The following is a 12,150-nucleotide window of genomic DNA, read 5'->3' on the forward strand; positions in this document are numbered from 1 at the left end:
AATTTGTAAATCTAAGGCAAACTAATCTTTATCAGCAATAGTGTCTGCAAAAAAAATATTTACAAGGAAATTCACTAGTTTATCTTCATCAACATGAATGTGAACATAGTAAGGGTCAATAATGGCGAAATGTGTTGATGCATAAACACACAACTAATGAACATCAATCTCTGGTCATTTTAAAAACAACTTTCTGGGGGAAAAATATCTTCTAGGTTGAGGAAGATTCTCAGTCCATCCGGATAGAGTTGTGTGGACTTCTTTTCTTGTTGGTTCAAAACATTTTGCTCCTTATCGAAGTAGCTTCTTCAGAGTCAGTCAGACTGAAGAAGCTACTTCGATATGCAGTGAAATGTTTTGAACCAACAAGAAAAGGAGTCTGGTTGTCATAAATCAACTTCCAGATATCTTATAGATAATTCTGCTTAATTCTGCAAGGGTATTGATCCTTTGCTATTCAGTGTATTGTTGCCAATATGTGTAACATGTGTTTAACAATTTGTTGAGTGAAAAGCAGGGGAACACTTAAGTAACAAGCAAACCATGGAGAATTAGTCTTAAATGCATCCAAACGGAAACAGATAAACTGCTTTTTGAAACAGGACTTCACTGCACATGCAATTCCCATGACTTCATTCTTAAAGCTGTTGTTAAAGAATAAGGAAAGATGATGCCTACGCCTTTATTCTCCTTTTCCATATTTGAGAAACCACTGAGATTTGGTTTATAGGAGCATTTTTATTGATGAACATTCTCCATTTTTTGGAAGGAGACCTATTTAAAAGTATACATATCTAAATTCAGCAGGAATAAGGAAATTCCTTCTTTTTCAACTTTGCATCTACTTTAGCATCCTTGACGGGTCGTTGGTGCTCTCTGAGCTTAGCTGTTTTGTTGCAGACCCGTCATTACCCAAACTAGGTAACATCATCAGTGCTGATGATGTCACCTAGTTTGGGTTAATGAAATGTCTTCAAGAAAACAACCAAGCTCAGACAGCACTGAGGATGATGCCTCATTTCAACACTGAGTTACAAATATTCTCCTTTATTGATGTAACATCCTTGTTTTTTTCACTCTGACTAGTTCTTCCAGGGATGCTATGGATTATATTCAAGTATCTGTTTCCACTATTATAATCATTATGCTCTCTATACCCATTTCTTACCAGGGCCTAGGAACATCTAAGTGTGCATCTTTATAGTCAGCTGAATAAATAACCATAATATTATAGGGATTACTGTGGAAAACTACATATTTTTTATATTCTAAAGAGTTTACAATTTATCTTTTTTTTTTTTTTTTAACCTTTCCTAGTGTTCTGTGAAGGTACAGCTGTATGGGTTGCCTTGAGGGACTATCTGATCGAACTTTGACTCTTGGCAAATGATTTGAATAGCTGGCCATGCTGTTCTTTGAGAAATAATCATTAGACTAATTTTCCTGAATTTGCAACATGTACTTTGCAACATGTACTTTGCTTAATATGAACTCATTATCAGTACAATTTCAAATCCACATCAATATTTCTCACATTGTACAATTTTATAATGAAAATATAACTTCTCTTCAAACACTTTTTCTCAATTGATAGTAGAGTTAAGCTAGCCAGACTGGAGATGACTTGATAAAAATTGTAGAACTTTCAGAAACAAGCTTCCTGCTAGAGTTTTATTTAGCTAAATAGCAAGACTAAAGAGAACAGAGGTGCTTGTTGCATACCTTCATCCTGGACTGGGAATGACCGAAGAGACATGTGAACCACATTATACGGAATGAAATCCCAGCCCCATCCCTTTACTCTAGATAGTGCAGTGGTGTCAAACCTATGGCACGCATGCCAGAGGCAGCACTCAGAGCCCTGTCTGTGGGCACGTGCGCCATGCTCCGGAAATGGCAACTGTCCCTCTTCAACGAACCGCCCACTAACTCACTGAGGTCCCACATGGCTGGATGCATCCCAGCACCCATGCGCTCGCTGGCCTCTGTGTGCAGGGGCTGATAGTGTCAGGCAGCAGCCGCCCCGGCCCCTGACTCGCCTTGCCCTGTGACAATGGCACCCCCGCCCTGCCTCCCCTTGCCTTGTGAGCCTCCTGCCCCTGCCCCAACTGCCAGAGATCCCCCTGGATCTCCCCCAACCCTGCCCGGCCCCCACAGGCGTTCCTCCCCACGAGCAACATTGAGCTGGCCACGCCCACCCTGGCCACACCCACTCAATCTGCCATGACCACCACAGCCATGCCCACCCGGTGGGCCACGCCCACCTGGCACCCAGCAATAAATAAGTGGGTTTTGGGTTGCAGTTTGGGCACTAGGTCTCTAAAAGGTTCTCCATCACTGGGATAGTGTGTTCAAGAATATGACAAATGACCATAGAAATATATGCCTAGTATACCTTGAATTGATAACAACTGATAACAACTGGGAAGCTTAAGCAGAGGGTTTTTTTGATGTAGCTTGTATGTGAATGTGTGTGTGTATGTGTCTCTCTGTGTGTTTCTGTGTGCATGTATAATCTAAATGCATAAATATGTTCATGATAACCTGTATAATCCAATCAACATATATTTTTAGATAGTATTCATTTTAGGGGGGAAATAAGCATATTTTCAGGTTGCTACTATAGATGTTAACAAACTTATCAGGTCCTAATTTCCTAGTTTTTAACTTTAATGTAAAAGCAAAATCAACATAAATCACAAAAATTTTAATATATTGGAGAAATATCAGTATTACTGTTGAGGACACAATCCATCCAATTGTGATTAAATCCATCACAATTAACTCAAGCCTTGGTTTATAACACAAGATTTTAAGTCTCACATTATTTCATATGGAATTGATCTTTTCCACTTGTTTTTCAGAATAATTCCTGCAAGAGTCATGACAACAAGTGCAAGGACGGCAGCAGCAACAATGTAAGGTACATGGGAGTCAGGAGTTGCCAAATTTTCCTGGGCTTCCTGCTTTGCTTCTGCAAAAAACAAAAAAAAAAATGATGTTACCTCATCTACTTGAACTGTGATCGAAAAGCATCCTAGAAATTAGTGATCAATTAATCATAAGCCAATATGCATATAACCTGACTGAACATTATTTATCAGGAATAAGGAATACTGCAGAACAGGCAGCATGAATCAGGACTGTGGTTATAACAGTAATTTCAAATTATATCTTGCTTTCCAGCAATTCTCCCAATTTTTCATGCTACTTGCACTATCATCTTGAAAGAACTGAGCGGCACTGATTATTTTTAGAACCATTAAAGAAATTTTGCTTCAGTTTACCAAAGTTTCTGTTCTGAACACCATCCTTCAGAACTTCGATGGGGCCAATAATGACATCTAGGTTCTCCTGATAGGAGCCTATATCTCTCTTGGATCTGAGCAGACAGCCTCGATTACATCTTGAGTTATAGTCATAGGATCTGCAAACCACCNCACTGCAGGTAAACTGCTGGATGTCTGCCCATGAAGGCAAAGGCTTGGAAAGAAAAGCGAAGAGTGTTTCTGTATGGGGCGTAGTGAGTCTGATAAGTAGACTCTTTAACACACCTGCAGAGAAACAAAATAAAGGAAGATTTATTGGTATTAATTAATATGCCAGTACTTGCATTTATTATATTCTAATTTACAAAATGTTCACATTAAAATAATCTAGATGCAATGAATGTTCTGTGTATGGAAGTAAAACAAAAACAGCATCCTGTACAATGCTGAAACAAAAGATACATCCGGTTGAAGTCATTGAGAAAAATCTTAAAAACATCTGAATATGAAATATAGCACTTTATTTGAGTTCCAACATTGGTATCTATGGAAAGGGAAGTCTAAACAAGCAAGAGTGTTATTGTGGCTTTAATGCACTACAAAAGGGTCTTCACTACAAAAGGGTCTTGCCTCTTTTGACATCCCCTCCCCCTTTCCTAGATGCCATTAGTTCCAATAAACGCCTCCTATATTTCAGACAATATTTCTGATTTCTCACAATGGAATTGTTAATATTCAAAAATGCTGAACATGCTTTGGCAACACAAAAAAACAATAAAACCACCGCTGCAAATGTCATCCAATTAAATGAATTTGTATTCTTTCAGGCCAGAACTTTCAAACTACATAAATCAATGTATGGGAATCATTAGTTACAATATGTTCTAGTGGCTGCTGTCTTTAATGACATTAGCAAGTAGTACAGACATTCATGGAAAATCAATGCCAGGTCAGAAGAGGTAAACCTTAACTTTTGATGAAAAAGACTATCCAAACTACTTGCCAAATGATTTGTCAATACACATATATTCTGATTCAGAATTATTTACCAGGAACAAGGAACACTGCAGGGGCTTGGTTTCAGAGCAATGAATAAAACGTTCACATGCAACCCATGTCATTGAAATCTCTTCTGATTTTAATCTCAAGGAAATAAATATATTGCCTTAATTAAATTCTTCAAGGTCAAAATCCACAGATGGCCCTTTGGCTACATGCTACAGACTGCACTCCAAAATGTAGTGGGTGAGGAAAGCCAGAGTTACATTTGATTTGATTTAACTGACACATATGTTTGATGTAAATAAATCCCTTATTTAAGAATTTTCCTTCTGTGGCATTAAAAATGACAGTCTAATAACAATCTGTGATGGTCTATGGGGAAAAAATATAAAATTCAAGAGTCATCTATTATTTTGAGGGTCTTGGGTTGCATATTCCTGGTTTAAATGTAGCTACTGGTTACATAAGGCAGAAGGAAATCAAAAGCAGATAGGGAATGAAAGAAAGAAAGAGAGAGGGAGGGAGGGAGGGAGGGAGGGAGGGAGGGAGGGAGGGAGAGAGAGAGAGAGAGAGAGAGAGAGAGAGAGAGAGAGAGAGAGAGAGAGAGAGAGAGAGAGAGAGAGAGAGAGAGAGAAGTGAACAAATGAGAATGTATGCTATCTGGATCTCTCTTATCAAAAGGCCAGAACTTTCTAGAATACTGCAACTCAGGGTATAATTAGCATGGACAGTCCCAATGAAAGGGCCTCTGGTTATATCAGTTTTAAACCTTTGCCTTTTGTATATATAACGGTAGCAGAGTAAAGATAGAATGTAGGAGATTAAGCGATCTGTATCATGAAGGAAGTAAGCGGGTAGATGGGAATGATGTAATCAACACTTTTGTGGATTACCACATTCAAACCCATAGCAAATGTGAATCCTCTGCAGAAAATTTGATACAAATTAGGAATTCTATATGGGGTGAGAGAAAATTTCTACAGTGACAATGATCCTGAGATTCCAAATGTATTACAATAGGTTTCCTGTTAGATATGGTCTAGTATAATAGTGCAACTTTTCTAGAACTTTTGGCCAGGCATAGTCTTATGTATTGAAGCATTTACTCCTAGAATTATGTTACATGCAAACTCCAAAAGAGAGAGAGAGAATCATGTTGACATGAAAACACAACTGAAATGGGATTGTGAATATTGTTTCTGGTGTGATCTACCTAGAGGGATTGGCCATATTTTAACTATCAAACTATCAAATGCTACATAAATGTTTGGAAAACTAAAAGCAATCAAAATTAATTTCCCCATAAAACCAAATAGCCTGCAAGAGGATGAAGTACTTACCCATTCTTGATAATGTCGTAAGTTAGATTTGTAAAATCATTGTAATAGGGTGATGCTGTACAAGTATCCAAAAACAGCTGCAAGTTGGAATCGGAACTATAGAGATAAGTTTGCAAATATAACCTTTGATTTAATACGACATAATAAGGTACATCATTCACTGGTTTCCAGAAGGATGAGTCATAAAATGTAAGGTTCACACTATATAGGCCATATTGTGTTTCATTAATCTCTTTTGTTTGCCGAGCGATGTATACTGTCTCTATCCAAGTGTGATGAAGCATCTTGCAGTTGACATGCACGAGAAGATCTGGTATTCTTCTTATAAAGTCTTGTGCAGGTGCAATTACTGAGATCTCATTTGAATATGTAATAGTATCAGCATCAACCTGTTTGAAACATGAAACAATTAATATAAGATCCTTTTTATCTGGACCAATCATGTTAGAGATGCTATAAAAATATTGATTTGTGTCAATAGATGTCGGTCAGAATATAGGCATTCCCATATTCAAAACGTCCATGAAAAATTAACCTACACTGAGGGTATAGCTTTAGAAAGAAACCTAAGAAAATAGAGAAATGATTGGCTACAGATTAGAAAATCGGTCCTATCAGTCACTGTGCTTTGAGCTCCTGTTATTTGTCACAAACACATTTCAATTTGGAGCATTGTCCTAAATAAATCCTTGAATGATTGAATGCTCCCTACTTCTGCTTTAAGGAAAAATGAAAGAATTAATGAACGAGTGAGCCATGCAGCAAAAACATTCTAATAAGTCTCCATACATCTCTTCTGGTCCGACATCCATTATATGGTATGTTGAAAATAACATAATATGGTGTTATCTTTGGTCTGCAGTTTGGATCCATCAAGCTGACACTCCATGGATTATAGCCTTGAGAGTTCAGATAACTTCTACTAATTACAGCTTCCATGTAGGTTGGCAGACAAACAAGAGCTGTCAAAGAGAAAAAAGAAATCTTATTCCTGCATTGAGGTACTGTATATACAGTATGACAATAATTTATTATCATCCTTACAGTATGAATCTAACACCATCGGAGCACAAAATAAAAGTTTGCCTGCCGAATCATTTTACATATTCTTAACATTAATAAATATTAATATGCAACTTAATAACTTTTGCTTTAAACTGAAAGTATGCTGGAAAGATGCTTTCCAGGAAACCATGAAAAAAACAGTCTCTGGATCTTGACCACCATACATCACCCATGTCTACATCTGGATACTGAACTTTTGCTTGACTTCTTTTATATCTAACTCCATTCTTAAAAGTCTCTCAAAAACTGAAGGATAATTATATGTCCAAAATGCTTATTCTTTGAAGCACATACACTGAAATCTCAAGATAATCAATAATTTGATTAATTTGAATTGCAATATTTTTTCATGACACTATGATCGTAGTACAGCAAAAAACCTAAAAATCTGTGCTAAGGATCAACTTCTGAAATTTGGCTTGAAGTTAGATGGCAGATCACATGAAAATCAGATATTATTTACTCTAGAACAGGGGTGTCAAACTGCCGGCGCGTGGGCCGGATGCGTCACATGGAAGCCACGCCCACCCCATTGCCAGCAATGGCAAAACTGTCCCGATACGTTGCACAACATCATGTGATGTGAGTTTGACATGTCTGCTCTAGAATATAAATCATAGTTGTCTAGAACTACACAGTTCTTTATTCCAGGGATATTCACATGTTGTTCAACTATCCAATCTGTAGGTGTCATTGCCCATGCTTACACTGTAGGTATCTGGGTCAAAAATATTCTATCTTACAAACCTTCCATCAGGGTACACCAAAATGAAGAATTAAAAACTAAATAAATTGTGTCTCATTATGCCAAAACTGAATAAGATGTTAAGAATTATCATGAAATTCTAAACTAACATAATATTCAAAAGGTCAGTAAATGAAAAATTAATGGCAATTTTATACTTGTGTTTTGATCTGCAGAGATGCTGTAATAGTTTGCAAGGAAGCCTCTTCTTGTGACACTGCTATCAGTATGGAATTTAATCGTCATCATATTGGAACTTGATGTAAAAGTGTGATAGGAGCCATAACAAATTCTCCCAAGCGGTGAACCAGTATGGAGAGGCCCATCATAGATTTCAACATAATCACAACGGCATCTATCACATCCTTCTAGTCTGGAAAGCAAAACAGGAATATAGTCTTTACATGGATATTGTTCAGTTTGTAATTCATACATTTACTCTGATACTCCAAGATGGAGCTTTATTTTTTGTGTGTTAGGTAATAAAATTCTCTCAGAGATTAGTCCTAGTAAAAGGAGATGAAACAAAAATGATCATCAAACTTAGAATTTTCCAATTCATCTAAGTTAGCCATTTTCAATTCTCTTCAACTGGTGAATTGACCATTCATTAATTAATCAATTAATTGTGATAAGGATGCTGGCAGTGATAACGATGACAATTTATAAGAAACAATAATTTGGATAAAAATGTTAATGTGCTTGGTACAAAATTTGAATATATAGACTTTTTATTGTAATGTATAAAATTCCAGAAATTCTCCCCTCTTCCAGAAACTCATATTAACTATTTCATGAAGTTTCCCCTGTCATTTTTTCAGGACCTTTTGAGGCTTGAGAAATCCAAGACTGGATGTTGATTTAAGCCTTCGTCTCCTGTTCTCTTACCACATCCATTTTCAATATTTTTTATCAGCTGGTTTTGATTTATAGCCCAGTAAATATGAACTATTGAAATGATTCTCATATATTAATTGATTATTTTAACAGACTAAAACAAAAATTGATTGGTCCATTTAAACATTTCAAGCATTGCATCAAACTTTGGATGAGTTCCTCTTCATGTGTGGAACTGGACCTATTTCTCTATGTGTAAAAAAAGGTAAAGTTCTACCATGGCTTCACTAATTATCTCTAGCCAAATCTATTCTCTCAAGTTTACCATCTAATTGCATTTTGTAAAATGTGCCCTGAAATTTGAACTCATCTTGATTTATTTAATAAACCAATCTCGGTATCAAGATGCATGCATTAAAAACAGCTTTACTTACACAAAGTTTTGCAAGGTAAGTCTTATTTGGTAGTTGTTTTTAACTTGTATTTCCCATAGACAGTCCACATTGTTTGGATAATTAGAAGGATAATATGGACTTTTAAACGATCCGGATGGGTATCCAAGAAATCCACCACAAGAATGTCTTGACACTGTTACTAAAAAGAAATCAAAGAAAAAAAAACACAGGGCAATTAGTATCATGCAGGATTAGGATGCAGAGAACCACATTATAAAAAGACATCTACCATTGAGCTTTTCTTGAATCCAAATCCAAATGCTTTGATACTTTCCAGCTTTATGTTCTGAAGGAACCACAATGTCTAACTTTTAATCTGGAACATGAAAATCTTAAGGAGAAAGCCCAGAATTACTTGCTTTGTGAGATGTGGAGGTATATAAATTAGACAAACTAATAATGATGAATTAATTGTTAGGTTAGGTGAGGTAGAACTGAAATCCTACTCTCCAAATTCTTTGGATTAAGGATAATTTTGTTAGTAATGCTTTCTAAACAGTACTTATTAGTTCTTAGTTCTTATTAGAAATTAACAGTTATGTGGGTCTTGTTATTCCTATTCATCTACTAAGAAAAAAGGAGCAAATATTTATGATCCAAAATCAGCTTCTACTTATAAAAAGAGAAATGGAAGTCTAACCTTTCCTCATTTATTTCTTTTTCTTAACATAAGACTTAAAGCTAAGAACTTCTATAAAAGGAACTGAATTACTCAGCATTGGAAGTTAATCTTTACTGCATTGGAAGTCAATATCTGCTTTACCAGTGCTATTTTTCTTCCTAAACTAACACTGTGAAGCTTTCTAAATATCTAACCACATGCAGAAGGTTGATTCTCTAAATCAAATTGAAATAATAGAAACAATTGTAATGTAATTAGAGGTAATTTATTTTTGTCTACTGTGTCATTTTTGCTATAAATCAACTGGGAAGAAAAAAGAAAAAAGAAACAATACTAATCCTATATAAAACAGGTCACTCAATGTGTATAAGATCACATGGACTGTGATTCTGAAAATAAGCCCCACTGAACTTAGTGTGGTTTATATATGGGATTGAATTGTTATATATGAGAAATCTGTTTACAATTTATTTTATAAGTTAGATTATAAAAAATAAAAAAGAAATACAAAGTCCTTGACTTACAACAGTTATTTAGCGACCATTCATAAAACAACAGCACTGAAAAAAGTAACTTATGAATGTTTTTCACATGACCATTGTAACATCCCCATGATCATATGATCAAAATCCAGACTATTGGCAACTGACTCATATTTATGACGGTTGCAGTGTCCCGGAGTCATGTAATCATCTTTTGCATCCTTCTGACAAGCGAAGTCAATGGGGAAGCCAGATTCACTTAACAATCATGTTACTAATTTACCAATTGCAGTGATTCGCTTATCAACTGTGGCAAGAAAGGTCATAAAATGGGGCAAAACTTACTTAACATCTGTCTCGCTTAGCAACAGAAATTTTGGACTCAATTATCCTCATAAGTCAAGGACTACCTGTACACCCAATAACAGCAAAATGTGTAATTAAAGTCAGTCAAATCATAGTTTCATGAGGTAATAGTACAAAGGATTTAGAGCAGGGGTGTCAAACTGCTGGGCCGCGGGCTGCTTGCATCACCCCTGCAAAACAAGTCGCGATACATCGTGACATGTCACATGATGCGGCGAGTTTGACACCTGTGATTTACAGGCTAAATATAGAATTTATTCATGGTTTGGGAGCTTTCTTCAATTTTATATCTACAATAAGATTGGGAAGACTGCAGGACAATGAAGTACACTTCCTCAAAGACAGCATTCCACATTGATTTATTTCAAAAAGTTTATATGCTGTTCTGAGCAGTTTACAGTCTTACTATACATAAACAGGATTCAAACAGCAGAAATGTCAATTTAGTAATAAAAGCATAAAATAAATATCTGTAATAATAATAATACATTATCAAATTAATGCTAATACAGTAGTAATCAGTAATACTCATAAAAGAGGAAGAATCTAAATCTCTATGTCTCCATCTAAAAAGCCCTATTGAAATATTCAAGTTTTTATAACTTTATTAAGTCTCAATAGCTTTGAGAAAGACAATCTACTGATAGAAAGTCATCCCAGAGATATCCAGGTTTGGAGCCATAAATATCTTTAAATATGACAACCAGGACTGTGAATTGCAGCTGAAAGTCACCTGGTAACTAAGGCAGCTCACAAAATAGTGTTATATGGCCAAAGTGAAATGTGTTCATAACTACATGAATCTGAGCCTCTGGATTCTGGACTAGCTGTTGTTTCCAAGTGGCTCACAAGAGTCATATGTAAAGTATATTGCAATAGTTCATATGACAGGTGAAGAAGAAGGTATAAATGATTCTGAGAAGTGCCTCCTGATGTAGGAAAGGTCTTATCTTCTGCATCAGGTGAAGTGGAGAAAGCCCCTTTTGATCCTCTAAATTATGAACCAATTAATAAGAGAAGGTGGGAGGACAAAACATTGCCTGGAATGAAAAATGGAATATACCTAGAGTTGGATAGCTTCAGAACTTAGGTTCTATAGCTTATGGATTAAACCTAAACATGTTCTTCCTTGTCTTACTCTCAATTACAAGGTTAAAAAACAGTAATGGTTGAATCTTCATTAACATTCATGTTTCACAGACATACTGATTGATAATAATGTTTACAAATATCAAGTATTTATTTATTATTAATTCTAAGTATTAAATAGATTGTGGGATTGTGATAAAAATAATTCAAGAAATTAGACATTATTTGTTACTCTTGGTCACAACAAGGACTGGGTACCTGACAGTCTAAACTGAAGGAGGATTGAAAGTATATGTTTGAGGCATTCTCTGCGAGTGTAATTTTACTAAAATGTCTCTATACTGGGTTCTTAAAGATTAACAGTTACATATTTCATCATCGTCAAAAGCTACATATAATCCATAACACTCTTAAGAGCCAATAGGAATAAAATGGAGATAAAGGACAATTTTTTTTGAAAGCGCTTTGAACTGTTTGAGGAGCACTTCATGAATCAAAGCTTCCCTCAGGTAATCCTCGCTTAACAACACAACCAAGACCAGCAATTCCACTGCTAAGCAAAGCAGACACTAAATGAGAAATCATGTGACCCTGCCTCTATTTTCTGGCTGTAAAGAGGCAAGATTATGCAGTTTCACATCTGCTTTTGTCTAACCACTCTTCCATCTTTGCAATGCAATGGTCTACCATTCTGAGGTGGTCTACCATTCTGAGGTGGATGAAAGCTGTAGAGAAAATCCTAAAATAGGATTGCCAGGCTTCAAGACAAAAGCAAGCCTTTATAAATCTCTGCAAGTTCCTGCCCTACTCACATGTGTGATGTTACCCTGCTCTTTTTGGAATGCCAGCTTTCTTTCCATTCACCATCAAAATTAAGC

General features: G+C 36.0%; 1 protein-coding gene and 1 pseudogene across 1 annotated transcript in view; both read right to left on the reverse strand.

Annotated features, from left to right (window-relative positions):
- Positions 1-2,819: 2,819 nt before the first annotated feature.
- Positions 2,820-6,054, reverse strand: LOC114923107 (annotated as a pseudogene).
- A 31-nt stretch (positions 6,055-6,085) lies between these two features.
- LOC107294363 (deleted in malignant brain tumors 1 protein-like) overlaps positions 6,086-12,150 on the reverse strand; it is a 24,180-nt gene continuing 18,115 nt past the window's right edge. Inside the window, exons 7-11 of the mRNA XM_029285598.1 lie at positions 10,051-10,075; positions 8,693-8,839; positions 7,580-7,794; positions 6,418-6,573; positions 6,086-6,177 (exon numbers count right to left, since the gene is read on the reverse strand). Coding sequence (XP_029141431.1) covers positions 6,086-6,177; positions 6,418-6,573; positions 7,580-7,794; positions 8,693-8,839; positions 10,051-10,075 — 635 coding nt within the window. The remainder of the gene's footprint in view (positions 6,178-6,417; positions 6,574-7,579; positions 7,795-8,692; positions 8,840-10,050; positions 10,076-12,150) is intronic.

This window comes from Protobothrops mucrosquamatus, unplaced genomic scaffold (assembly GCF_001527695.2).
Source record: "Protobothrops mucrosquamatus isolate PMUCROS unplaced genomic scaffold, P.Mucros_1.0 scaffold1926, whole genome shotgun sequence".
NCBI classification, from domain to species: domain Eukaryota; kingdom Metazoa; phylum Chordata; class Lepidosauria; order Squamata; family Viperidae; genus Protobothrops; species Protobothrops mucrosquamatus.